The sequence below is a fragment of the Oncorhynchus clarkii genome, chromosome 15, assembly GCF_045791955.1.
Source record: "Oncorhynchus clarkii lewisi isolate Uvic-CL-2024 chromosome 15, UVic_Ocla_1.0, whole genome shotgun sequence".
Classification (NCBI taxonomy): Eukaryota; Metazoa; Chordata; class Actinopteri; order Salmoniformes; family Salmonidae; genus Oncorhynchus; species Oncorhynchus clarkii.
In genome coordinates this window covers 421,826-448,349 of record NC_092161.1, presented here as the reverse complement: position 1 = coordinate 448,349, position 26,524 = coordinate 421,826, and the positions used below count along the sequence as shown (strand labels likewise).

Genomic DNA, 26,524 nt, shown 5'->3' with positions numbered 1-26,524 from the left:
AAAATGCTAGCCTTTGCTTTCCTGACTGACTGCGTGTATTGGTTCCTGACTTCCCTGAACAGTTGCATATTGTGGGGACTATTCAATGCTATTGCAGTCCGCCACAGGATGTTTTTGTGCTGGTCAAGGGCAGTCAGATCTGGAGTGAACCAAGGGCTATATCTGTTCTTAGTTCTGCATTTTTTGAACGGGGCATGCTTATCTAAGATGGTGAGGAAATTACTTTTAAAGAATGTTTAGGCATCCTCGACTGACGGGATGAGGTCAATATCCTTCCAGGGTACCCGGGCCAGGTTGATTAGAAAGGCCTGAGTGTTTTAGGGAGCGTTTGACAGTGATGAGGGGTGGTCGTTTGACCGCAGACCCATAGCGGATACAGGCAATGAGGCAGTGATCGCTGAGATCCTAATTGAAAACAGCAGAGGTGTATTTGGAGGGCAAGTTGGTCATTATAATGTCTATGAGGGTGCCCATGTTTACGGATTTAGAGTTGTACCTGGTGGGTTCCTTGATGATTTGTGTGAGATTGAGGGCATCTAGCTTAGATTGTAGGATGGCTGGGGTGTTAAGCATGTTCCAATTTAGGTCACCTAGCAGCACAAGCTCTGAAGATAGATGGGGGGCAATCAGTTCACATATGGTGTCCAGAGCACAGCTGGGGGCAGAGGGTGGTCTATAGCAGGCGGCAACGGTGAGAGACTTGTTTTTAGAGAGGTGGATTTTTAAAAGTAGAAGTTCAAATTGTTTGGGTACAGACCTGGATAGTAGGACAGAACTCTGCAGGCTATCTTTGCAGTAGATTGCAACACCGCCCCCTTTGGCAGTTCTATCTTGTCTGAAAATGTTGTAGTTTGGAATTAAAATGTCTGAATTTTTGGTGGTCTTCCTAAGCCAGGATTCAGACACAGCTAGAACATCCGGGTTGGCAGAGTGTGCTAAAGCAGTGAATAGAACAAACTTAGGGAGGAGGCTTCTAATGTTAACATGCATGAAACCAAGGCTATTACGGTTACAGAAGTCGTCAAAAGAGAGCGCCTGGGGAATAGGAGTGGAGCTAGGCACTGCAGGGCCTGGATTCACCTCTACATCGCCAGATGAACAGAGTAGTAGTAGAATAAGGGTGCGGCTAAAAGCAATAAGAATTGGTCGTTTAGAACGTCTGGAACAGAGAGTAAAAGGAGGTTTCTGGGGGCATCAAGGTATAATGTACAGACAAAGGTAAGGTAGGATGTGAATACAGTGGAGGTAAACCTAGGTATTGAGTGATGAAGAGAGAGATATTGTCTCTAGAAACATCATTGAAACCAGGAGATGTCATTGCATGTGTGGGTGGTGGAACTAATAGGTTGGATAAGGTATAATGAGCAGGACTAGAGGCTCTACAGTGAAATAAGCCAATAAACACTAACCAGAACAGCAATGGACAAGGCATATTGACATTAAGGAAAGGCATGCTCAGTCGAGTGATCAAAAGGGTCCAGTGAGTGGAGAGGTTGGTTGGGGGTCACGGCGATTTAGACAGCTAAATCGGTAGCAAGCTAGCATAGGAGCAAGCTAGCATAAGATGGAGGTCTGTTATTAGCCAACTCTTGCGTTCCGTCAGTAGATTAGTGGGTTTCCGTGTGGTAGAGGGGATGAATCCAAATCACACAACAACAACAAAAATAAAAACAATAGATATAGTTATAGAGGCCCAAGAAGAAAAATAAATCAATAAATAAAAATAAAATAAAAATTGTCCGATTGTCTATTCAGATAGCAGCCGATAAGATAGCCAACGGCTAGCAGGCCATGAAAAACAGCCCCAGACCATTATTCCTCCCCCACCAAACTTTACATTTGGCACTATGCATTCGGGCAGGTAGCATCCGCCAAACATAGATTGGTCCATCAGACTGCCAGATGGTGAAGTGTGATTCATCACTCCAGCCAACGCTTGGCATTGCGCATGGTGATCTTCGGCTTGTTGTGGATTTTTTAGAAATGGAGTAATAACAACTCTACTTGTACGTGTTCTGTTCTTTATCTCCCTTATGACCCTTTCAGAAAAAATCACAATCTCAAGAATTTGTACAGTGACTTCGGGAAATTCAATTTTTTTTAGGTTACAGCCTTGTTTTTCCTCATCAATCTACACACAATACCCCATAATGACAAATCAAAACATCACATTTACAGAAGTATTCAGACCCTTTACTCAGTACTTTGTTGAAGCTACTTTGGCAGCGATTACAGCCTCAAGTCTTATTGGGTATGATGCTACAAGCTTGGCATACCTGTATTTGGGGAGTTTCTCCCATTCTTCTCTGCAGATCATTTGAAGCTCTGTCAGGTTGGATGGGCAGGGTCGCTCCATAGCTATTTTCAGGTCTCCCAGAGATGTTCGACCGGGTCAAGGACATTCAGAGACTTGTCCGAAGCCACTCCTCCGTTGACTTGGCTGTGTGCTTAGGGTCGTTGTCCTGTTGGAAGGTAAACCATCACCCCAGTCTAAGGTCCTGAGCGCTCTGGAGTAGGTTTTCATTAAGGATCTCTCTGTACTTTGCTCAGATCATCTTTGCCTCAATTTTGACTATTCTCCCAGTCCCTGCCACTGAAAAACATCACCACAGCATGATGCTGCCACCACCATGCTTCACTGTAGGGATGGTGACAGGTTTCCTCCAGACGTGACGCTTGGCATTCAGGCCAAAGAGTTCGATCTTGGTTTCATCAGACCACAGAATCTTGTTTCTCATGGTCTGAGAGTCTTTTAGGTGCCTTTTGGCAAACTCCAAGCAGGCTGTCATGTGCCTTTTACTGAGGAATGGCTTCCGTCTGGCCACTCTACCATTAAAGCCTAATTGGTGGAGTGCTGCAGAGATGGTTGTCCTTCTGGAAGGTTCTCCCATCTCCACAGAGGAACACTAGAGCTCTGTCAGAGTGACCATCCGGTTCTTGGTCACCTCCCTAACCAATGCCCTTCTCCCCCGACTCAGTTTGGCTGGGCGGACAGCTCTAGGAAGAGTCTTGGCGGTTCCAAACTTCTTCCATTAAAGAATGATGGAGACCACAGTGTTCTTGGGGATCTTCAATGCTGCAATGCTGCAAATGTTTTGGTACTCTTCCCCAGATCTTTGCCTCGACACAATCCTGTCTCGGACCTCTACAGACAATTCCTTTGACCTCATGGCTTGGTTTTTGCTCTGACATTCACTGTCAACTGTGGGACCTTATATAGTCAGATGTGTGCCTTTCCAAATCATGTCCAATCAATTGAATGTACCACAGGTGGACTCCAATCAAGTTGTAGAAACATCTCAAGGATGATCAATGGAAACAGGATGCACCTGAGCTCAATTTCGAGTCACCTAGCAAAGGGTCTGAATACTTATTATTTTTTAATATTTTTAATAGATTTTCAAAAATGTCTAAACCTATTTTTGCTTTGTCATTATGAGGTCTTGTGTGTAGATTGCTGACAATTTTTATTTATTTAATCCATTTTAGAATAAGGCTGTAACGTAACAAAATGTGGAAAAAGTCAAGGTGTATGAAATCTTTCCTAAGGCACTGCATATACCTCCAGGTTTGGCTGACTGACTGGTTCAGACTATATACACCTCCTGGCTTGACTGACTGACTGGTTCAGACTATATACACCTGCTGGCTTGGCTGACTGACTGGTTCAGACTATATATACCTCCAGGCTTGGCTGACTGACTGGTTCAGACTATATATACCGCCTGGCTTGGCTGACTGACTGGTTCAGACTATATATACCGCCTGGCTTGGCTGACTGACTGGTTCAGACTATATACACCTACTGGCTTGGTGACTGACTGGTTCAGACTATACTTCCTGGCTTGGCTGACTGACTGGTTCAGACTATATATACCTCCTGGCTTGGCTGACTGACTGGTTCAGACTATATATACCTCCTGGCTTGGCTGACTGACTGGTTCATACTATATATGTGAAATATATATGAAAACAGCAGAGGTGTATTTGGAGGGCAAGTTGGTCAGGATAATGTCTATGAGGGTGCCCATGTTTACGGATTTAGAGTTGTACCTGGTGGGTTCCTTGATGATTTGTGTGAGATTGAGGGCATCTAGCTTAGATTGTAGGACTGCCGTGGTGTTAAGCATATCCCATATCCCTAACACAATGAACTCTGAAGCTAGATGGGGGCGATCAATTCACAAATGGTGTCCAGGGCACAGCTGGGAGCGGAGGGGGGTCGATAGCAGGCGGCAACAGTGAGAGACTTATTTCTGTAGAGGTACATTTTTTAAATTAGAAGTTCAAACTGTTTGGGTATAGACCTGGAAAGTATGACAGAGCTTTGCAGGCTAACTCCTCCGCCTTTGGCAGTTCTATCTTGACGGAAAATGTTGTAGGTGGGTATGGAAATCTCAGAATTGTTGGTGGCCTACCTAAGCTAGGATTCAGACACGGCAAGGATATCAGGGTTGGCGGAGTGTGCTAAAGCAGTGAGTAAAACAAACTTAGGGAGGAGGCTTCTGATGTTGACATGCATGAAACCAAGGCTTTTTCGATCACAGAAGTCAACAGGATAGGATAGGTCTGTATTTTGTTATTTGGTTTCTGTAAACTGTTTAACAAACTATAACAGACTAAGATTGGAATTGGAGGGCAATACCAAGGCAATACATAAAATACTTTAAACATACAACTTGAAGCAATACAGCGCATTTGGAAAGTTTTCAGACCTTTTGACTTTTTACACATTTTGTTACATTACATAATTATTTAAAAATTGATCAAATCCAATAAATTCCTCTTCAATCTACACACAATAACCCATAATGACAAAGTGAAAAAAGGGTTTTAAAAATTCCAGCAAATGTATTAAAAATAAAAAACAGAAAAACCTTAGTCAGTAATACTGACTTTGCTACGAGACTGTAAATTGAGCTCAGATGCATCCTGTTTCCATTGATGATTCTTGAGATGTTTCTACAACTTGATTGAAGTTCACCTGTGGTAAATTCAAATGATTGGACATGATTTGGAAAGGCACACACCTGTCTATATAAGGTCCCATGACGTCGAAGGAATTGTCCGTAGAGCTCCGAGACAGGATTGTGTCAAGGCACAGATCTGGGGAAGGGTACCAAAAAAACGCCTGCAGCATTGACGGCCCCCAAAATCACAGTGGCGACCAAGAACCCGATGGTCACTCTGACAGAGCTCTAGAGTTCCTCTGTGGAGATGGAGCACTCCATCAATCAGTTGGAGCATTCCACCAATCAGGCCAAATAGTTCCGTCTGGCCACTCTACCATAAAGGCTTGATTGGTGAAGTGCTGTAGAGACTGTTGTCCTTCTGGCAGGTTCTTCCATCTCAGCCAATAAGCTCTGGTCAGTGTGGTCATTGGGTGCTTGGTAACCTCCCTTCTTGCCAAGTTTGGTCGGACGGCCAGCTCAAGGCAGAGTCTGGGTAGTTTCCCAATGATGAAGACCCCTGTGCTCTTGGAAACTTTCAACACTCTAGGAATAGTTTTATACGCCGCATCACCATTCAATCTCAGAGATCTACGGACAGTTCCTTGGACTTCATGGTATAGTTACTGCACTGTCAACTGTGGGACCTTATACAGACAGATGTGTTTCTTTCTAAATCATGTCCAAATAGTTGACTTGGCCACAGATGGGCTCCAATCAAGTTGTAGTGACATCTCATGGATGGTCAAAGGAAATTGTATACCCCTGAGTTGCAGAGCAAAGGGGTCTGAATACATATGTACATTTGATACTTCTGTATTTCATTTTCAATACATTTGCTAAATTGACTAAAAATATGTTTCACTTTTTTATTATGGGGTATTTTTTTTAGATGGGTGAGATTTAAAAACATGTTAAATTCACTTTGAATTGAGGCTGTAACACAATGTGTAATAAGTCCAGGGGTGTGAATACTTCCTGAAGGCCTACATTAATATATGCTATGCTTTATATGAAATCTATTCTTCATGTCCATGTTACTTGTTGCCCATCATTGCTCCCCTGTCTCATACCCCATCTCGTTGCCAGCAACATTGCCTCAACAAATTGCCAGTGGATCATGGCCTTTAGGGTTAGTACTTTTAAGGTTCTCCATCAGGGTTAGGGGTCAGAGGTCAGTACACCTTTAGCGTACTCAAGCAGGGTTAGGGTTAGAGGAGTGTTTTGCAAACTTGGTCCTGGGGCCCCCCTGGATACAGATTTTGTTTTTTGCTCTAGCGCTACACAGCTGATTCAAATAATGAAAGCTAGATAATGAGTTGATCATTTGAATCAGATGTGTAGTGCTAGGGCAAAAAACAAAACATGCACCCCTTGGGGTCCCCAGTACCAAGTTTTGAAAACCCTGGGTTAGGGTTAAAGGTCAGAGGTCAGTGTCTTTAGCTACTCCGGCAGGGTTAGAGTTATGGTTGGAGGTCAGAGGTCAGTACCTTTAGCGTACTCCAGCAGGTCTCGCTGTACCGAGGTGTTCCAATAGGGGGCGCTCTCATAGACATAGAAGCCAATCACAGGAGAGTAGGAGGAGAAGTAGCGCTGCTGGGCGCGAGCATACAACAACGTCCCTGTATCCATAGCAACCAGAGAACTGGGCTCTGAGCCCTGGCTCACCTGCAACACACATGTTATTATATATTAGATATATTCTTAATAACGGTTAGGGCTTAGAGTTAGAAATATTAACGTTAGTAGTCAGTGGAATTAGTAGAATTAGTAGTCAGTGAGTTAGTAGAATTAGTAGTCAGTAGAGTTAGTAGAATTAGTAGTCAGTGCAGTTAGTAGTCAGTAGAGTTAGTAGAGTTAGTAGAGTTAGTATAATTATTAACGTTAGTAGTACAATTAGTAATCAGTGAAGTTAGTAGAATTATTAACGTTAGTAGTCAGTAGAGTCAGTAGAGTTATTAATGTTAGTAGTCAGTAGAGTTAGTAGAATTATTCATGTTAGTAGTCAGTAGAGTTAGTATAATTATTAATGTTAGTAGTCAGTAGAGTTAGTAGAGTTAGTAGATTATTAACGTTAGTAGTCAGTAGAGTTAGTAGAATTATTAATGTTAGTAGTCAGTAGAGTTAGTAGAATTATTAATGTTAGTAGTCAGTAGAGTTAGTAGATTATTAACGTTAGTAGTCAGTAGAGTTAGTAGAGTTAGTAGAATTATTCATGTTAGTAGTCAGTAGAGTTAGTAGAATTATTCATGTTAGTAGTCAGTAGAGTTAGTAGATTATTAACGTTAGTAGTCAGTAGAGTTAGTAGAATTATTCATGTTAGTAGTCAGTAAAGTTAGTAGAGTTAGTAGTCCGTAGAGTTAGTGGAATTAGTAGTCAGTGGAGATAGTAGTCAGTAAAATTAGTAGATTTAGTAGAATTATTAACATTAGTAGTCAATAGAGTTAGTAGAGTTAGTAGTCAGTAGAGTTAGTAGATGTAATGACTGTCCTGGTCAGGTCAGGTTACAGGAGACCACAACCCTACAGATTATCTCTCAACCCCAACAGAGGAGGAGAGATCTAGGGGTCTGAAGATGTGGGGGGTTTTATGACCCCTCACGCCCATGGCAAATCTCAGGCCACAGACAAATGCCTTTGTCCTGCTACTATGGAGAACCAGCCTCAGAACATTAAACATGAAATAAAAAAATAAATGGTTTCCGTCAGCCACAATGGTGGTCATGACGATAGACGGAATATGAAAATGTAAAACCCATGGTACCCCAGGTTAATGAGTTAGAAACTGCTTGATTCAGTAAATCACGCAATTAGAAACTTTAATCATTCGATGAACAACAGTCGTCACATTAACTAATACAACGTCACAACAGAGTTAGTAGCCAGTAGAGTTAGTAGAATTCTTAACGTTAGAAGTCAGTAGAGTTAGTAGAATTATTAACGTTAGTAGAGTTAGTAGTCAGTAGAGTTAATAGAATTATTAACGTTTGTAGAGTTAGTAGTCAGTAGAGTTAGTAGTCAGTAGAGTTAGTAGAGTTAGTAGTTAGTAGAGTTAGTAGAATTATTAACGTTAGTAGTCAGTAGAGTTAGTAGAATTATTAACGTTAGTATTCAGTAGAGTTAGTAGAATTATTAATGTTAGTAGAGTTAGTAGAATTATTAAAGTTAGTAGAATTATTAACGTTAGTAGAGTTAGTAGAATTATTAACATTAGTATTCAGTAGAGTTAGTAGAGTTAGTAGAATTATTAACGTTAGTAGTCAGTAGAGTTAGTAGAGTTAGTAGAATTTTTAACGTTAGTAGAGTTAGTAGAATTATTAACATTAGTAGAGTTAGTAGAATTATTAACGTTAGTAGTCAGTAGAGTTAGTAGAATTATTAACATTAGTAGTCAGTAGAGTTAGTAGAATTATTAACGTTAGTAGAGTTAGTAGAATTATTAACGTTACTGGAGTTAGTAGAATTATTAACGTTAGTAGAGTTAGTAGAATCATTAATGTTAGTAGAGTTAGTAGAATTATTAACGTTAGTATAGTTAGTAGAATTATTAACGTTAGTAGAGTCAGTAGAGTTAGTAGAATTATTAATGTTAGTAGAGTTAGTAGAATTATTAACGTTAGTAGAGTTAGTAGAATTATTAACGTTAGTATTCAGTAGAGTTAGTAGATTATTAACGTTAGTAGAGTTAGTAGATTATTAACGTTAGTAGAGTTGGTAGAATTATTAACGTTAGTATTCAGTAGAGTTAGTAGAGTTATTAACATTAGTATTCAGTAGAGTTAGTACAGTTAGTAGATTATTAACGTTAGTAGAGTTGGTAGAATTATTAACGTTAGTATTCAGTAGAGTTAGTAGAGTTATTAACGTTAGTATTCAGTAGAGTTAGTAGATCATTAACGTTAGTATTCAGTAGAGTTAGTACAGTTAGTAGAATTATTAACGTTAGTATTCAGTCGAGTTAGTAGAATTATTAACGTTAGTAGAGTTAGTAGAATTATTAACGTTAGTATTCAGTAGAATTAGTAGAATTATTAACATTAGTAGAGTTAGTAGAATTATTAACGTTAGTAGAGTTAGTAGAATTATTAACGTTAGTAGAGTTAGTAGAATTATTAACGTTAGTAGAGTCATTAGAGTTAGTAGAATTATTAACGTTAGTAGAGTTAGTAGAATTATTAACGTTAGCAGAGTTAGTAGAATTATTAACGTTAGTATTCAGTAGTTAGTAGATTATTAACGTTAGTCCAGTTAGTAGATTATTAATGTTAGTAGAGTTAGTAGAATTATTAATGTTAGTACAGTTAGTAGAATTATTAATGTTAGTAGTCAGTAGAGTTAGTAGAATTATTAACGTTAGTAGAGTTAGTAGATTATTAACGTTAGTACAGTTAGTAGATTATTAACGTTAGTAGAGTTAGTAGAATTATTAATGTTAGTAGAGTTAGTAGAATTATTAATGTTAGTAGTCAGTAGAGTTAGTAGATTATTAATGTTAGTAGTCAGTAGAGTTAGTAGAATTATTAACGTTAGTAGAGTTAGTAGTCAGTAGAGTTAGTAGAATTATTAATGTTAGTAGTCAGTGGAGTTAGTAGAGTTAGTAGAATTATTAACGTTAGTAGAGTTAGTAGTCAGTAGAGTTAGTAGAATTATTAATGTTAGTAGTCAGTAAAGTTAGTAGAGTTGGTAGTCAGTAGAGTTAGTAGAATTAGTAGGCATTAGAGTTAGTAGAATTAGTAGTCAGCAGAGTTAGTAGTCAGTATAGTTAGTAGAGTTAGTAGTCAGCAGAGTTAGTAGTCAGTATAGTTAGTAGAGTTAGTAGTTAGTAGAGTTAGTAGTCAGTAGAGTTAGTAGAATTAGTAGACAGTAGAGTTAGTAGTCAGTATAGTTAGTAGAGTTAGTAGAGTTAGGAGTCAGCAGAGTTAGTAGAGTTAGTAGTCAATAGGGTTAGTAGTCAGTAGATTTAGTTGTCAGTGGAGTTAGTAAAGTTAGTAGTCAGAAGAGTTAGTAGAGTTAGTAGTCAGAAGAGTTAGTAGAGTTAGTAGTCAGTAAAGTTAGTAGAGTTAGTAGTCAGTAGAGTTAGTAGTCAGTAGAGTTAGTAGTCAGTTGAGTTAGTAGTCAGTAGAGGTAGTAGAGTTAGTAGTCAGTAGAGTTGTAGAGTTAGTAGTCAGTGGAGTTAGTAGAGTTAGTAGTTAGTAGAGTTAGTAGTCAGTAGAATTAGCAGTCAGTAGAGGTAGTAGAGTTAGTAGTCCGTGGAGTTATTAGTCAGTAGAATTAGCAGTCAGTAGAGGTAGTAGAGTTAGTAGTCAGTGGAGTTAGTAGTCAGTAGAATTAGCATTCAGTAGAGGTAGTAGAGTTAGTAGTTATTAGAGTTAGTAGTCAGTAGAATTAGCAGTCAGTAGAGGTAGTAGAGTTAGTAGTCAGTGGAGTTAGTAGTCAGTAGAGTTAGCAGTCACTCAGAGAGAGGAGAGAGAGGTGAACTCAGTGTCACGCCATTGCATTTTATGTCCAATGTATTAATAATTCTTAGTAATCAGTAGTTAGTAGAGTTAGTCGTCAGTAGATTTAGTAGCCAGTAGAGTTAACAGAGTTAGTAGAGTTAGCAGTCAGTGGTGTTATTAGAGTTAGTAGTCAGTAGAGTTAGTAGAGTCAGTAGAGATAGTAGTCAGCATAGTTAGTAGTTAGTAGAGTCAGTAGAGTCAGTAGAGATAGTAGTCAGCATAGTTAGTAGTTAGTAGAGTCAGTAGTATGTGTGTGTGTGTGTGTGTGTGTGTGTGTGTTACCTGTAGGAAGCCCATCAGGCCAAAGGAGATGTATACGAGGTAGAGCAGAACCATGAAGGGCTTCACATAGGTGTTGGTGATCCAGTCTCCATAGCAACGCTGCACGCAGCCTAGCAACAAGTGTGAGTCCTGGGGTCTCAGTTCAGAGATGGTGGTTGGGGTGTGTGTATTTGGAATGTGTGTGTGAGCATGTATGTGTGTAGTGTTGGGAGTGTGTGTGTGAGCGTGTGTAGTGTTAGGTGTATGGTCATGTGTGTGTGTGGTGTTGGGAGTGTGTGTGTGAGTGTGTGAGTGTGCAGGATTCGCTGTATGTGTGTAGGTGTGCGCAGCATTAGGTGTGTGTGTGTGTGTAGAGTTGGGTGTGTGTGAGTGAGTTTGTGAGTGTGTCTCGTCCTGGTAGCGTGTGTACATGAGACAGCGGTACCAGCGTGGCTTGGTGTCCAGCGCTCCCTTCTTGGGGACGCGGCGACAGAAACACCCGTGTCTGTACCCTGTCTCCAGGTAACCTGTGGCAACCAGACAGGTGGCGTAGAAGGACAAGGTGTAAAGGTAACCAACGGTTACGCCCAATGCAGCGCAGCGACAGAACAGCCGGACAGCCTCCAGGTTGGTCAGAGGAGACGCAGCCAGACCCAGAGACACCTGGGAACACACACACACACCGTTTCCATTGGCACTTTAAGTCAGGGTCAAATTCCAGCTGGGTCGGAGGAAACCCGGACCAGCGCAGACAAGTTTCACAACTGGGGCCTGATTAGATTTGGGCTGGTGACACTGTTAATACTGTATGCAACCACCAGCTGATCACTGCTGAATGCGAACACGTCTGGGTTTGTTCCTGTTAGCTTGCCTGAGTTTGTTGAGGTTAGCTAGCACATGGACAAGCAGCACTGCAGTAGCCAGGTATGACACCATAGCTGGATTCGTCATTTATTTTTGCACTACACAAACTTTCATGAGAACAGAGTCAGTCATGTTGTTTGGTTATCAGCCCTCAAATGCTAGGGAGCTAACATTAGCTAACAGGTATTTTAGCTAGGCGGGTCATTTTCATACATTATTGAAAGCTAGCTACCTAAACTAAATGACCAAAAGTAGTTTCCCTTCTCCTGCGAAAGCCTCCCCTTTTCTGTCATTGCTGTTCACTTCCTGTTGAAAGTGTGTGAGGGAAAATGTCTGTGTGTATCAGATTGTACACAGATCATATGTTTAGCATAAATGCTGCTTTTCTAACAACCAATTTGGCTGGGTTCATGCAAGTGACTGATTGATTGCTCATGGGAGGAATCCTCACAATCACTGTATAGGCAATTTGGCAGTACGCCAAGAACATTGGTCTGGGAACCAAAAGGGGTATCTCAGTTTCAAGGTCTCAGCTTGGAGAGAAGAAGCCTTGTGAGGTATTGGTCATGCCGGAACCAATGTTAATGATGTAGCTTGTCTGTGTAAACAGAATACAAGATAACTTAAGGGACCGCCCTGGAGGAACTTCTGACCTTCTGACCTTCTGAACCGTTTGGAGTAGCAGCTAGCCAAGCAGGGTTTTCTTGAGGGCTTGAACGCAGCCCGCGATACAGTTTGTCATTGTGGCTGGGACAGTGGATTGTCCCGGGCCTGTGGCTGTATAGATCCCTGCAGTTTTTTGTTGTTGTTTTCAATCTTCCCTGCGACCTGAACTGTCTGGAACTATGAGGAGTAACAGTGTAACCTACGTTGCTACAATGACAAAGACCAAATCCGGCGGGAGTACCGTTAAGGACAGTGGTGTCTAGCAGGATGAGGGATCTTTTAAACAAACAAAAATAGTTCTACAAGCAATTGCTACAACAAGAAAATAGCTTAAAGTGTTTTATCAAAATACTGGTGGAGTCAACTAAAAAAAGAATGGACGACCTGACAAGGTAGCTGTTCTGGAAAAAGCCAAGAACTTGAGAGGAACGTATATCTTCCTCAATGAGGACTACCCTGAAGCTGTGCACCAGAAGAGGAAAGAACTCATCCCAGCTATGAAAGCTGCCAGAGCGCGTGGGGACTTTGCTTACATCTGCTATGACAAGCTCATTGTCCCTGCTCCCTCCCAAAAGCCTGGAAGAGATGAGAGAGCCAAGACTATGGGTTCGTAGCTTCAACACCGCAGCACACACACACCAACGGATTACTAGATGTAAAAAGTATATTTTTCTCTCAGTTGAAGTCGGAAGTTTACAAATACATTTAAACTCAGTTTTTCACAATTCCTGACATTTAATCATAGTAAAGATTCCCTGTCTTAGGTCAGTTAGGATCACCACTTTATTTTAAGAAATGTGAAGTGTCAGAATAAAAGTAGAGAGAATGGTTAATTTCAGCTTTTATTTATTTCATCACATTCCCAGTGGGTCAGAAGTTTACATACACTCAATTAGTATTTGGTAGCATTGCCTTTAAATGATTTAACTTGGGTCAAAAAAAATTGGTAGCCTTCCACAAGCTTCCCACAATACGTTGGGTGAATTTTGTCCCATTCCACCTGACTGGTGTAACTGAGGTTTGAAGACCTCCTTGCTCACACACTTTTTCAGTTCTGCCCACAAATTTTCTATGGGATTGAGGTCAGGGCTTTGTGATGGCCACTCCAATACCTTGACTTTGTTGTCCTTAAGCCATTTTGACACCACTTTGGAAGTATGCTTGGGGTCATTGTCCATTTGGAAGACCCATTTGCGACCAAGCTTTAACTTCCTGACTGATGTCTTGAGATGTTGCCTCAATATATGCACATAATTTTCCAGCCTCATGATGCCATCTATTTTATGAAGTGCACCAGTCCCTCCTGCAGCAAATCACCTCCACAACATGATGCTGCCACCCCCGTGCTTCACGGTTGGTATGGTGTTCTTCGGCTTGCAAGCCTTCCCCTTTTTTGTTTCATCAGACCAGAGGACATTTCTCCAAAAAGTACGATCTTTGTCCCCATGTGCAGTTGCAAACAGTAATCTGGCTTTTTTTAATGGCGGTTTGGAGCAGTGGCTTCTTCATTGCTGAGCGGCCTTTCAGGTTATGTCGATATAGGACTAGTTTTACTGTGGATATAGACACTTTTGTACCTGTTTCCTCCAGCATCACAAGGTCCTTCGCTGTTGTTCTGGGATTTATTTGCACTTTTCGCACCAAAGTACGTTCATCTGTAGGAGACAGAACGCGTCTCCTTCCTGAGCAGTATGACAGCTGCGTGGTCCCATGGTGTTTATACTTGCTTACTATTGTTTGTACATATGAATGTGGTACCAACAAGGCATTTAGAAATTGCTCCCAAGGATGAACCAGACATGTGGAGATCTAAAATGATTCTTGGCTGATTTATTTTGATTTTCCTATGATGTCAAGAGAGGCACTGAGTTTAAAGTTAGGCCTTGAAATATATCCACAAGTACACCTCCAATTCTAAAACCATGATATAATTTTCTGGAATTTTCCAAGCTGTATAAAGGCACAGTAAACTTTGTGTATGTAAACTTCTGACCCACTGGAATATTGATACATTGAATTATAAGTGAAATAATCTGTCTGTAAACAATTGTTGGAAAAATGACTTGTGTCATGTAGATGTCGTTAACGAAGTAGATGTCGTTAACGACTTGCTAAAACTATAGTTTGTTAACAAGAAATGTATGGAGTGGTTGAAAGACAAGTTTATTGACTCCAACCTAAGTGTATGTAAACTTCCGACTTCAACTGTATATCTCTGATAAGCTACCCAGGAAAGGGCTGAAAATGTCAAGTGTTATTGAAGTGTTCTGGTTGCAGGTTCACTTGGCACATCGTAAGCCTTTTCTTTAAGGGTGTTGCTATAGGCCATCAAGTGCTAACAGTCAGTATCGAAATAATGTATGTGAAATGCTTGATAGTGTATATGATGTAAACAGAGAGGTCTACTTTCTTGGAGACCTGAATATTGACTGGTTTTCATCAAGACGTCTGCTCACGAGGAAGCTTCTCACTGTAACTAGTGTCTGTAATCTGGTTCAGGTTATTAATCAACCTACCAGGGTGTTTTTCAAACACTACAGGAACAAGATCATCCACGTGTATGGATCACATGTTTACTAATACTGTAGAACTTTGTTCTGAAGCTGTATCTGTACCCATTGGATGCAGTGATCACAATATAGTGGCTTTATCCAGGAAAGCCAAAGTTCCAAAAGCTGGGCGAAAAAATAGTGTATAAGATTTTGCAGGAAGGATACCACATGAGGGAGGAGGATGTCTTCCCTGTAGTCACAGCGTTGAGATTGCCTGCAATGACAACAAGCTCAGTCCGATGATGATGTGACACACCTCCCCAGACCACGACGGACCCCAGCTCCAAATCGATCCCGCTCCAGAGTACAGGCCTCGGTGTAAAGCTAATTCCTTCAATGATAAAAGCACATACGACCATCACCCCTGGTGAGAAAAAAACGTGACTCATCAGTGAAGAGCACTTTTTGCCAGTCCTGTCTGGTCCAGCGATGGTGGGTTTGTGCCCATAGACGATGTTGTTGCCGGTGATGTCTGGTGAGGACCTGCCTTACAACAGGCATACAAGCCCTCAGTCCAGCCTCTCTCAGCCAGTTGTTGTTTACATCTTGTACCTGTCCCGCAGGTGTGATGTTCGGATTCACCGATCCTGTGCAGGTTTTGTTACACGTGGTCTGGCATTGCGAGGACGATCAGCTGTCCATCCTGTCTCCCTGTAGCACTGTCTTAGGCGTCTCACAGTACGGACATTGCAATTTATTGCCCTGGTCACATCTGCAGTCCTCATGGCTCCTTGCAGCGTGCCTAAGGCACATTCCCACAGATGAGCAGGGACCCTAGGCATCTTTCTTTTTGTGTTTTTCAGAGTCAGTAGAAAGGCCTCTTTAGTGTCCTAAGTTTTCATAACTGTGACCTTAATTGCCCACCATCTGTAAGCTGTTAATGTCTTAATAACCATTCCACAGGTGTATGTTCATTCATTCTTTATTTGCCTTTCTTCATTGAACAAGCATGGGAAACAGTGTTTAAACCCTTTACAATGAAGATCTGTGAAGTTTAGGAATTATCTTTGAAAGACAGGGTCCTGAAAAAGGGATGTTTATTTTTTTGCTGAGTTTATAACAGACTCTTCTGGGAAAGCGTTCCACTAGAAGTTGGAACACTGCCGCAGGGACTTGCTTCCATTCAGTCACAAGAGCATTAGTCAGGTCAGGGTACTGATGTTGGGCGATTAGGCCTGGCTCGCAGTTGGCGTTCCAATTCATACCAAAGGTATTAAATGGGATTGAGGTCAGGGCTCTGTGCAGGCCAGTGAAGTTCTTCCACACCGATCTCGACAAACCGTTTCTGTATGGACCTTGCTTTGTGCATGGGGGCATTGTCATGAAACAGGAAAGGGCCTTCCCCAAACTATTGCCACTAAGTTGGAAGCACATAATCGTCTAGAATGCTGTAGCATTAAGATTTTCCTTCACTGGAACTAAGGGGCCTAGCCCGAACCATGAAAAACAGCCACAGACCAGCCACAGACCTCCTCCACAAAACTTTACAGTTGGCAATATGCATTGGGGCAGGTACAGTTCTCCTGGCATCAGGAGAAACAAACCAAGATTTGTCCATCGCACTGCCAGAGGGTGAAGCATAATTCATCACTCTAAAGAAGTGTTTCCACTCCTCAAGAGTTCAATGGCAGCGATCTTTACATCAGAGGCAGTTTGGAACTTAGTAGTGAGTGCTGCAACCGAGGACAGACGATTTCTATGAGCTACGCGCTTCAGCACTCGACGGTCCAGTTCTAGCTAGCCAGCAAGCTAAACATCTGGCTAGTTAGCAGTGGCAGGAGGATGGGGGTAACATTAGTTACAGCGAGCAACATTAGTGGAGCTAATTAGTTAGTTAAGCTGCACAGTAATGTCTACCTATTAACATGACATCATTTCTAAATGCAATTTGAGCCAGAACATCAAGGCTATCTAGACCATCAAGGCTATCTAGACCATCAAGGCTATCTAGACCCACAAGGCCATCTAGATCCACAAGGCCATCTAGACCGCCAAGGCCATCTAGACCCACAAGGCCATCTAGACCCACAAGGCCATCTAGACCATCAAGGCTATCTAGACCACCAAGGCCATCTAGACCCACAGGGCCATCTAGACCCACAAGGACACCTGGACCCACAAGGACACCTGGACCCACAAGGACATCTAGACCCACAAGGCCATCTAAACCCACAAGGCCATCTAAAACGCCAAGGCCATCTAGAACCCCAAGGCCAGCCAAACCATCAAGGCCATCTAGACCCCAAGGCCATCTGAACCCCAAGGCCATCTAGAACCCCAAGGCCAGCCAGACCATCAAGGTCATCTAGACCCCAAGGCCATCTAGAACCCCAAGGCCATCTAGACCCACAAGGCCATCTAGAACCCCAAGGCCATCTAGAACCCCAAGGCCATCTAGACCCACAAGGCCATCTAGACCCACAAGGCCATCTAGAAACCCAAGGCCAGCCAGACCATCAAGGCCATCTAGACCCCAAGGCCATTTAAAACCTAAAGGCCACCTAGAACCAGCTAGACCACCAAGGCCAGCCCACCAAGGCCAGCCCAACCCAGATTGAATTCAAGGCTTTAGCGTGTCACAGCATGGCTAGACAAACACAAAGACAAAGACAAACATACACACACACAGACTGACCTGATGTAGCAGTGTAGCTCCTGAGTAACGCAGCATGACATCAGAGAATACGCTAGCTACACGCTCCTTAACATGTTGGTCCTCACGTGTCCTTCTCCATGACGATAGCATCTCAAATGTGCCAAACAGTCCGTGACCTGGAGATAGACACACACATAGAGATAAATGTGTTTTGTGTGTTTGCAGTGTTTGTGTATTCCTGGATGCCAAGGAAAGCCAGACTTCCCTAAAAATGTTAGCAAAGAAAAATAAAATGTATTCAACATTTCCTTTTTAACATGTATCTTTCGTCTCTCTGCAATTCTAAATGTTCCTTCAATTCGCAAGAGGCTGATTGTATGTCACTGTATAAAGCATCCGAGCGAGCAAAACAGAACTCCTCTCTTTCAGAAAGTGCACCTTCTGTATCCTGTGAATGCAACAGGAACAGGAACAACTTCTGTATCCTGTGTATGCAACAGGAACAGGGTTGGAGATCCCATGGCATACAGAGTACTGGAACAGGAACACCTTTTGTATCCTGTGTATGCAACAGGAACACCTTCTCTATCCTGTGTATGCAACAGGAACAGGAACAACTTCTGTAGCCTGTGTATGCAACAGGAACAGGAACACCTTCTGTATCCTGTGTATGCAACAGGAACAGGGTTGGAGAGCCCATGGCATACAGAGTACTGGAACAGGAACACCTTCTGTATCCTGTTTATGAAACAGGAACAGGGTTGGAGATCCCATGGCATACAGAGTACTGGAACAGGAACACCTTCTGTATCCTGTGTATGGAACAGGAACAGGAACACCTTCTGTATCCTGTGTATGCAACAGGAACAGGGTTGGAGAGCCCATGGCATACAGAGTACTGGAACAGGAACACCCTCTGTATCCTGTGTATGCAACAGGGACAGGGTTGGAGAGCCCATGGCATACAGAGTACTGGAACAGGAACACCGTCTGTATCCTGTGTATGCAACAGGAACAGGGTTGGAGATCCCATGGCATACAGAGTACTGGAACAGGAACACCTTCTGTATCCTGTGTATGGAACAGGAACAGGGTTGGAGAGCTCATGGCATACAGAGTACTGGAACAGGAACACCTTCTGTATCTTGTGTATGCAACAGGAACAGGGTTGGAGATCCCATGGCATACAGAGTACTGGAACAGGAACACCTTCTGTAACCTGTGTATGCAACAGGAACACCTTCTGTATCCTGTGTATGCAACAGGAACAGGGTTGGAGATCCCATGGCATACAGAGTACTGGAACAGGAACACCTTCTGTATCCTGTGTATGCAACAGGAACAGGGTTGGAGAGCCCATGGCATACAGAGTACTGGAACAGGAACACCTTCTGTAGCCTGTGTATGCAACAGGAACAGGAACACCTTCTGTATCCTGTGTATGCAACAGGAACAGGGTTGGAGAGCCCATGGCATACAGAGTACTGGAACAGGAACACCTTCTGTATCCTGTTTATGAAACAGGAACAGGGTTGGAGATCCCATGGCATACAGAGTACTGGAACAGGAACACCCTCTGTATCCTGTGTATGCAACAGGAACAGGAACACCTTCTGTATCCTGTGTATGCAACAGGAACAGGGTTGGAGAGCCCATGGCATACAGAGTACTGGAACAGGAACACCTTCTGTATCCTGTTTATGAAACAGGAACAGGGTTGGAGATCCCATGGCATACAGAGTACTGGAACAGGAACACCTTCTGTATCCTGTGTATGGAACAGGAACAGGAACACCTTCTGTATCCTGTGTATGCAACAGGAACAGGGTTGGAGAGCCCATGGCATACAGAGTACTGGAACAGGAACACCCTCTGTATCCTGTGTATGGAACAGGGACAGGGTTGGAGAGCCCATGGCATACAGAGTACTGGAACAGGAACACCGTCTGTATCCTGTGTATGCAACAGGAACAGGGTTGGAGATCCCATGGCATACAGAGTACTGGAACAGGAACACCTTCTGTATCCTGTGTATGGAACAGGAACAGGGTTGGAGAGCTCATGGCATACAGAGTACTGGAACAGGAACACCTTCTGTATCTTGTGTATGCAACAGGAACAGGGTTGGAGATCCCATGGCATACAGAGTACTGGAACAGGAACACCTTCTGTAGCCTGTGTATGCAACAGGAACACCTTCTGTATCCTGTGTATGCAACAGGAACAGGGTTGGAGATCCCATGGCATACAGAGTACTGGAACAGGAACACCTTCTGTATCCTGTGTATGCAACAGGAACAGGGTTGGAGAGCCCATGGCATACAGAGTACTGGAACAGGAACACCTTCTGTAGCCTGTGTATGCAACAGGAACAGGAACACCTTCTGTATCCTGTGTATGCAACAGGAACAGGGTTGGAGAGCCCATGGCATACAGAGTACTGGAACAGGAACACCTTCTGTATCCTGTTTATGAAACAGGAACAGGGTTGGAGATCCCATGGCATACAGAGTACTGGAACAGGAACACCCTCTGTATCCTGTGTATGGAACAGGAACACCTTCTGTATCCTGTGTATGGAACAGGAACAGGGTTGGAGAGCCCATGGCATACAGAGTACTGGAACAGGAACACCTTCTGTATCCTGTGTATGCAACAGGAACAGGGTTGGAGATCCCATGGCATACAGAGTACTGGAACAGGAACACCTTCTGTAGCCTGTGTATGCAACAGGAACACCTTCTGTATCCTGTGTATGCAACAGGAACAGGGTTGGAGATCGCATGGCATACAGAGTACTGGAACAGGAACACCTTCTGTATCCTGTGTATGCAACAGGAACACCTTCTGTATCCTGTGTATGCAACAGGAACACCTTCTGTATCCTGTGTATGAAACAGGAACACCTTCTGTAGCCTGTGTATGCAACAGGAACACCTTCTGTATCCTGTGTATGCAACAGGAACAGGGTTGGAGAGCCCATGGCATACAGAGTACTGGAACAGGAACACCTTCTGTATCCTGTGTATGGAACAGGAACAGGGTTGGAGAGCCCATGGCATACAGAGTACTGGAACAGGAACACCGTCTGTATCCTGTGTATGCAACAGGAACAGGGTTGGAGATCCCATGGCATACAGAGTACTGGAACAGGAACACCTTCTGTATCCTGTGTATGCAACAGGAACAGGGTTGGCGATCCCATGGCATACAGAGTACTGGAACAGGAACACCGTCTGTATCCTGTGTATGCAACAGGAACAGGGTTGGAGATCCCATGGCATACAGAGTACTGGAACAGGAACACCTTCTGTAGCCTGTGTATGCAACAGGAACACCTTCTGTATACTGTGTATGCAACAGGAACAGGGTTGGAGAGCCCATGGCATACAGAGTACTGCAACAGGAACACCTTCTGTATCCTGTCCATGTGACAAATAAACAATGATTTCATTTGATATAGTGTGTGTTTACCAGAGACGGTATGTGAAGAAGAAAATGACCTGCACCAAAGACAGATTAGGATATAGGCCAAGGACTAGATAGAGTGTATTTTTTCTAATACTTTCCCCACTTTTAGTCTTGAAATCTTTGGTTGTTTAGGAAACTATGCAACAGGAACAGGAACACCTTCTGTATCCTGTGTGTGCAACAGGAACAGGGTTCGAGATCCAATGGCATACAGAGTATGAGTATGCAGTTTTTTGTTTTTTTTACGTGTTATTTCTTACATTGGTACCCCAGGTCATCTTAGGTTTCATTACATACAGTCGAGAATAACTACTGAATATAAGAGCAGCGTCAACTCACCATCAGTACGACCAAGAATATGACTTTCGCGAAGCGGATCCTGTGTTCTGCCTTTCACCCAGGACAAGTGAATGGATCCCAGCCGGCGACCCAAAAAAACGACTTCGTAAAAGGGGGAAACGAAGCGGTCTTCTGGTCAGGCTCCGGAGACGGGCACATCACGCGCAACTCCCTAGCATTCTACTCGCCAATGTCCAGTCTCTTGACAACAAGGTTGATGAAATCCGAGCAAGGGTAGAATTCCAGAGGGACATCAGAGACTGTAACGTTCTTTGCTTCACGGAAACATGGTTCACTGGAGAGACGCTATTTCTCCACGCATCGCGCCGACAGAAACAAACATCTTTCTGGTAAGAAGAGGGGCGGGGGCGTATGCTTCATGGTTAACGAGACGTGGTGTGGCCACAACAACATACAGGTACTCAAGTCCTTCTGTTCACCTGATTTAGAATTCCTCACAATCAAATGTCGACCGCATTATCTACCAAGGTAATTCTCTTCGATTATAATCACAGTCGTATATTATATATTCCCCCACAAGCACTTTATTTTTATTTTATTTGACTCTTTGCAAACTGGAATCCACACATCCTGAGGCTGCATTCATTGTAGCTGGGAATTTTAACAAGGCTAATCTGAAAACAAGACTCCCTAAATTGTATCAGCATATCGATTGAGCAACCAGGGCTGGCAAAACCTTGGATCATTGCTACTCTAACTTCCGCGACGCATATAAGGCCCTGCCCCGCCCTCCTTTCGGAAAAGCTGACCACGACTCCATTTTGTTGATCCCTGCCTACAGACAGAAACTAAAACAAGAAGCTCCCACGCTGAGGTCTGTCCAACGCTGGTCCAACCAATCTGATTCCACACTCCAAGACTGCTTCCATCACGTGGACTGGGATATGTTTCGCATTGCGTCAGACAACAACATTGACGAATACGCTGATTAGGTGTGCGAGTTCATTAGAACGTGCGTTGAAGATGTCGTTCCCATAGCAACGATTAAAACATTCCCAAACCAGAAACCGTGGATTGATGGCAGCATTCGCGTGAAACTGAAAGCGCGAACCACTGCTTTTAATCAGGGCAAGGTGACCGGAAACATGACCAAATACAAACAGTGTAGCTATTCCCTCCGCAAGGCAATCAAACAAGCTAAGTGTCAGTATAGAGACAAAGTAGAATCTCAATTCAACGGCTCAGACACAAGAGGTATGTGGCAGGGTCTACAGTCAATCACAGATTACAAAAAGAAAACCAGCCCCGTCACGGACCAGGATGTCTTGCTCCCAGGCAGACTAAATAACTTTTTTGCCCGCTTTGAGGACAATACAGTGCCACTGACACGGCCTGCAACCAAAACATGCGGCCTCTCCTTCACTGCAGCCGAGGTGAGTAAAACGTTTAAACGTGTCAACCCTCGCAAGGCTGCAGGCCCAGACGGCATCCCCAGCCGCGCCCTCAGAGCATGCGCAGACCAGCTGGCTGGTGTGTTTACGGACATATTCAATCAATCCCTATCCCAGTCTGCTGTTCCCACATGCTTCAAGAGGGCCACCATTGTTCCTGTTCCCAAGAAAGCTAAGGTAACTAAGCTAAACGTCTACTGCCCCGTAGCACTCACTTCCGTCATCATGAAGTGCTTTGAGAGACTAGTCAAGGACCATATCACCTCCACCCTACCTGACACCCTAGACCCACTCCAATTTGCTTACCGCCCAAATAGGTCCACAGACGATGCAATCTCAACCACACTGCACACTGCCCTAACCCATCTGGACAAGAGGAATACCTATGTGAGAATGCTGTTCATCGACTACAGCTCGGCATTTAACACCATAGTACCCTCCAAGCTCGTCATCAAGCTCGAGACCCTTGGTCTCGACCCCGCCCTGTGCAACTGGGTACTGGACTTCCTGACGGGCCGCCCCCAGGTGGTGAGGGTAGGCAACAACATCTCCAACCCGCTGATCCTCAACACTGGGGCCCCACAAGGGTGCGTTCTGAGCCCTCTCCTGTACTCCCTGTTCACCCACGACTGCGTGGCCACGCACGCCTCCAACTCAATCATCAAGTTTGCGGACGACACAACAGTGGTAGGCTTGATTACCAACAACGACGAGACGGCCTACAGGGAGGAGGTGAGGGCCCTTGGAGTGTGGTGTCAGGAAAATAACCTCACACTCAACGTCAACAAAACTAAGGAGATGATTGTGGACTTCAGGAAACAGCAGAGGGAACACCCCCCTATCCACATTGACGGAACAGTAGTGGAGAGGGTAGCAAGGTTTAAGTTCCTCGGCATACACATCACAGACAAACTGAATTGGTCCACCTACACAGACAGCATCGTGAAGAAGGCGCAGCAGCGCCTCTTCAACCTCAGGAGGCTGAAGGAATTCGGCTTGTCACCAAAAGCACTCACAAACTTTTACAGATGCACAATCGAGAGCATCCTGGCGGGCTGTATCACCGCCTGGTACGGCAACTGCTCCGCCCACAACCGTAAGGCTCTCCAGAGGGTAGTGAGGTCTGCACAACGCATCACCGGGTTCAAACTACCTGCCCTCCAGGACACCTACACCACCCGATGTTACAGGAAGGCCATAAAGATCATCAAGGACAACAACCACCCGAGCCACTGCCTGTTCACCCCGCTATCATACAGAAGGTGAGGTCAGTACAGGTGCATCAAAGCTGGGACCGAGAGAATGAAAAACAGCTTCTATCTCAAGGCCATCAGACTGTTAAACAGCCACCACTAACATTGAGTGGCTGCTGCCAACACACTGACTCAACTCCAGCCACTTTAATAATGGGAATTGATGGGAAATGATGTAAAATATATCACTAGCCACTTAAACAATGCTACCTAATATAATGTTTACATACCCTACATTATTCATCTCGTATGTATACGTATATACTATACTCTATATCATCTACTGCATCTTTATGTAATACATGTATCACTAGCCACTTTAAACTATGCCACTTTGTTTACATACTCATCTCAAATGTATATACTGTACTCGATACCATCTACTGTATCTTGCCTATGCCGCTCTGTACCATCACTCATTCATATATCTTTATGTACATATTCTTTATCCCCCTACACTTGTGTGTATAAGACAGTAGTTTTGGAATTGTTAGTTAGATTACTTGTTGGTTATTACTGCATTGTCGGAACTGGAAGCACAAGCATTTCGCTACACTCGCATTAACATCTGCTAACCATGTGTATGTGACAAATAAAATTTGATTTGATTTGATTTGAAGCACAAGCATTTCGCTACACTCACATTAACATCTGCTAACCATGTGTATGTGACAAATAACATTTGATTTGATTTGATTTGACACTACCTTACTCTGTTTAATACATGGCCTCACATGTGAATTCTTAAAGAGATGATTGGCTCTTAACCTCGCTAGCGTCCCATCTGGCCAACATCCAGTGAGATTGCAGAGCGCCAAATTCAAATATAGAAATGCTCATTATAAAAATTCAGAAAAGAAAACATATTTGACATAGGTTTAAAGATTAACTTCTTGTTAAACCAACCACAGTGTCATATTTATGAAATGCTTTTCCGCGAAAGCATACCTAGCCCAGAACATAGCCCAGTTGACAAATTATTACAAACAGTAACCAGCCAAGCAGAAGCGTTACAAAACTCAGAAATAGAGATGAAATGAATCCCTTATCTTTGATGATCTTCATATGGTGGCAATCAGAAGACATTAATTTACTCAATAAATGTTCCTTTTGTTCGATGAAGTCTCTTTATATCCAAAAACCTCAATTTTGTTAGCGCATTTTCTTCAGTAATCCACAGGCTCAAACTCAGTCAAAACAACCAGACAAAAAAATCCAAATTGTATCCGTAAAGTTCATAGAAACATGTAAAACGATGTTTATATTCAATCCTCAGGTTGTTTTTTAGCCTAAATGATCTATAATATTTCAACCGTCAATATAAGAGGTAAACAAGAAATGCACTTACTGGTCTTACTCTCTCATTTATAATAATACAAGCCTGAAACGATTTCTAAAGACTGTTGACATCTAGTGGAAGTTATAGGAACTGCAAATGGAGTCCTAAGTCAATGGATACTGTAATGGCATTGAATAGAAAACTACAAAACCAAAAGAAAACTACTTTCTGAATGGATTTTTCTCAGGTTTTCGTCTGCTAAATCCGTTCTGTTATACTCACAGACACTATTTTAACCTCTTTGATCTCTAGGGGCGCTATTTCATTTTTGGATAAAAAACGTTCCCGTTTTAAGCGCGATATTTTGTCACGAAAAGATGCTCGACTATGCATATTCTTGACAGTTTTTGAAAGAAAACACTCTGAAGTTTCAGAATCTGCAAAGATATTGTCTGTAAGTGCCCCAGAACTCATTCTACAGGCGAAACCAAGATGATGCGTCAACCAGGAAATGAGCAGAATTTCTGAAGCTCTGTTTTCCATTGTCTCCTTATATGGCTGTGATTGCGCAAGGAATGAGCCTACACTTTCTGTCGTTCCCCCAAGGTGTTAGCAGCATTGTGACGTATTTGTAGGCATATCATTGGAAGATTGACCATAAGAGACTACATTTTCCAAGTGTCCGCCTGGTGTCCTGCGTGGAATTCGGTGCGCAATTGCCAGCTGCTTGCACTTTTCCATTTGATTGAGGGGAGAAACCATGCTTCCATGAACGATATATCATTGAAGAGATATGTGAAAAACACCTTGAGGATTGATTCTAAACAACGTTTGCCATGTTTTCAGTCGATATTATGGAGTTAATTTGGAAAAAAGTTCGCGTTTTGAGGACTGAATTTTCGTTTTTTTTTGGTAGCCAAATGTGATGTATAAAACGGAGCTATTTCTAATACACAAAGAATCTTTTTGGAAAAACTGAGCATCTGCTATCTAACTGAGAGTATCCTAATTGAAAACATCAGAAGTTCTTCAAAGGTAAATGATTTTATTTGAAGGCTTTTATGTTTTTGTTGAAATGTTGCGTGCTGGATGCTAACGCTAATGCTAACGCTAAATGCTACGCTAGCTAGCTACTTTTACACAAATTATTGTTTTCCTATGGTTGAGAAGCATATTTTGAAAATCTGAGATGACAGTGTTGTTTACAAAAGTCTAAGCTTGAGAGATGGCATATTTATTTCATTTCATTTGCGATTTTCATGAATAGTTAACGTTGCGTTATGGTAATGAGCTTGAGTCTGTATTCCTGATACCGGATCCGGGATGGGGAGATCAGAGAGGTTAACAGTTTTGGAAACTTTAGAGTGTTTTCCATCCAAATATAC

The 26,524-nt window shown here is 42.9% G+C and overlaps 1 protein-coding gene across 1 annotated transcript in view; it reads right to left on the bottom strand.

The window, feature by feature from the left end:
* Positions 1 to 26,524, bottom strand: part of LOC139366647 (patched domain containing 1) — a 71,114-nt gene that overhangs the window by 4,907 nt on the left and 39,683 nt on the right. The window contains exons 8-11 of the mRNA XM_071104322.1: positions 17,425 to 17,561; positions 11,115 to 11,370; positions 10,729 to 10,886; positions 6,440 to 6,617 (exon numbers count right to left, since the gene is read on the bottom strand). Coding sequence (XP_070960423.1) covers positions 6,440 to 6,617; positions 10,729 to 10,886; positions 11,115 to 11,370; positions 17,425 to 17,561 — 729 coding nt within the window. The remainder of the gene's footprint in view (positions 1 to 6,439; positions 6,618 to 10,728; positions 10,887 to 11,114; positions 11,371 to 17,424; positions 17,562 to 26,524) is intronic.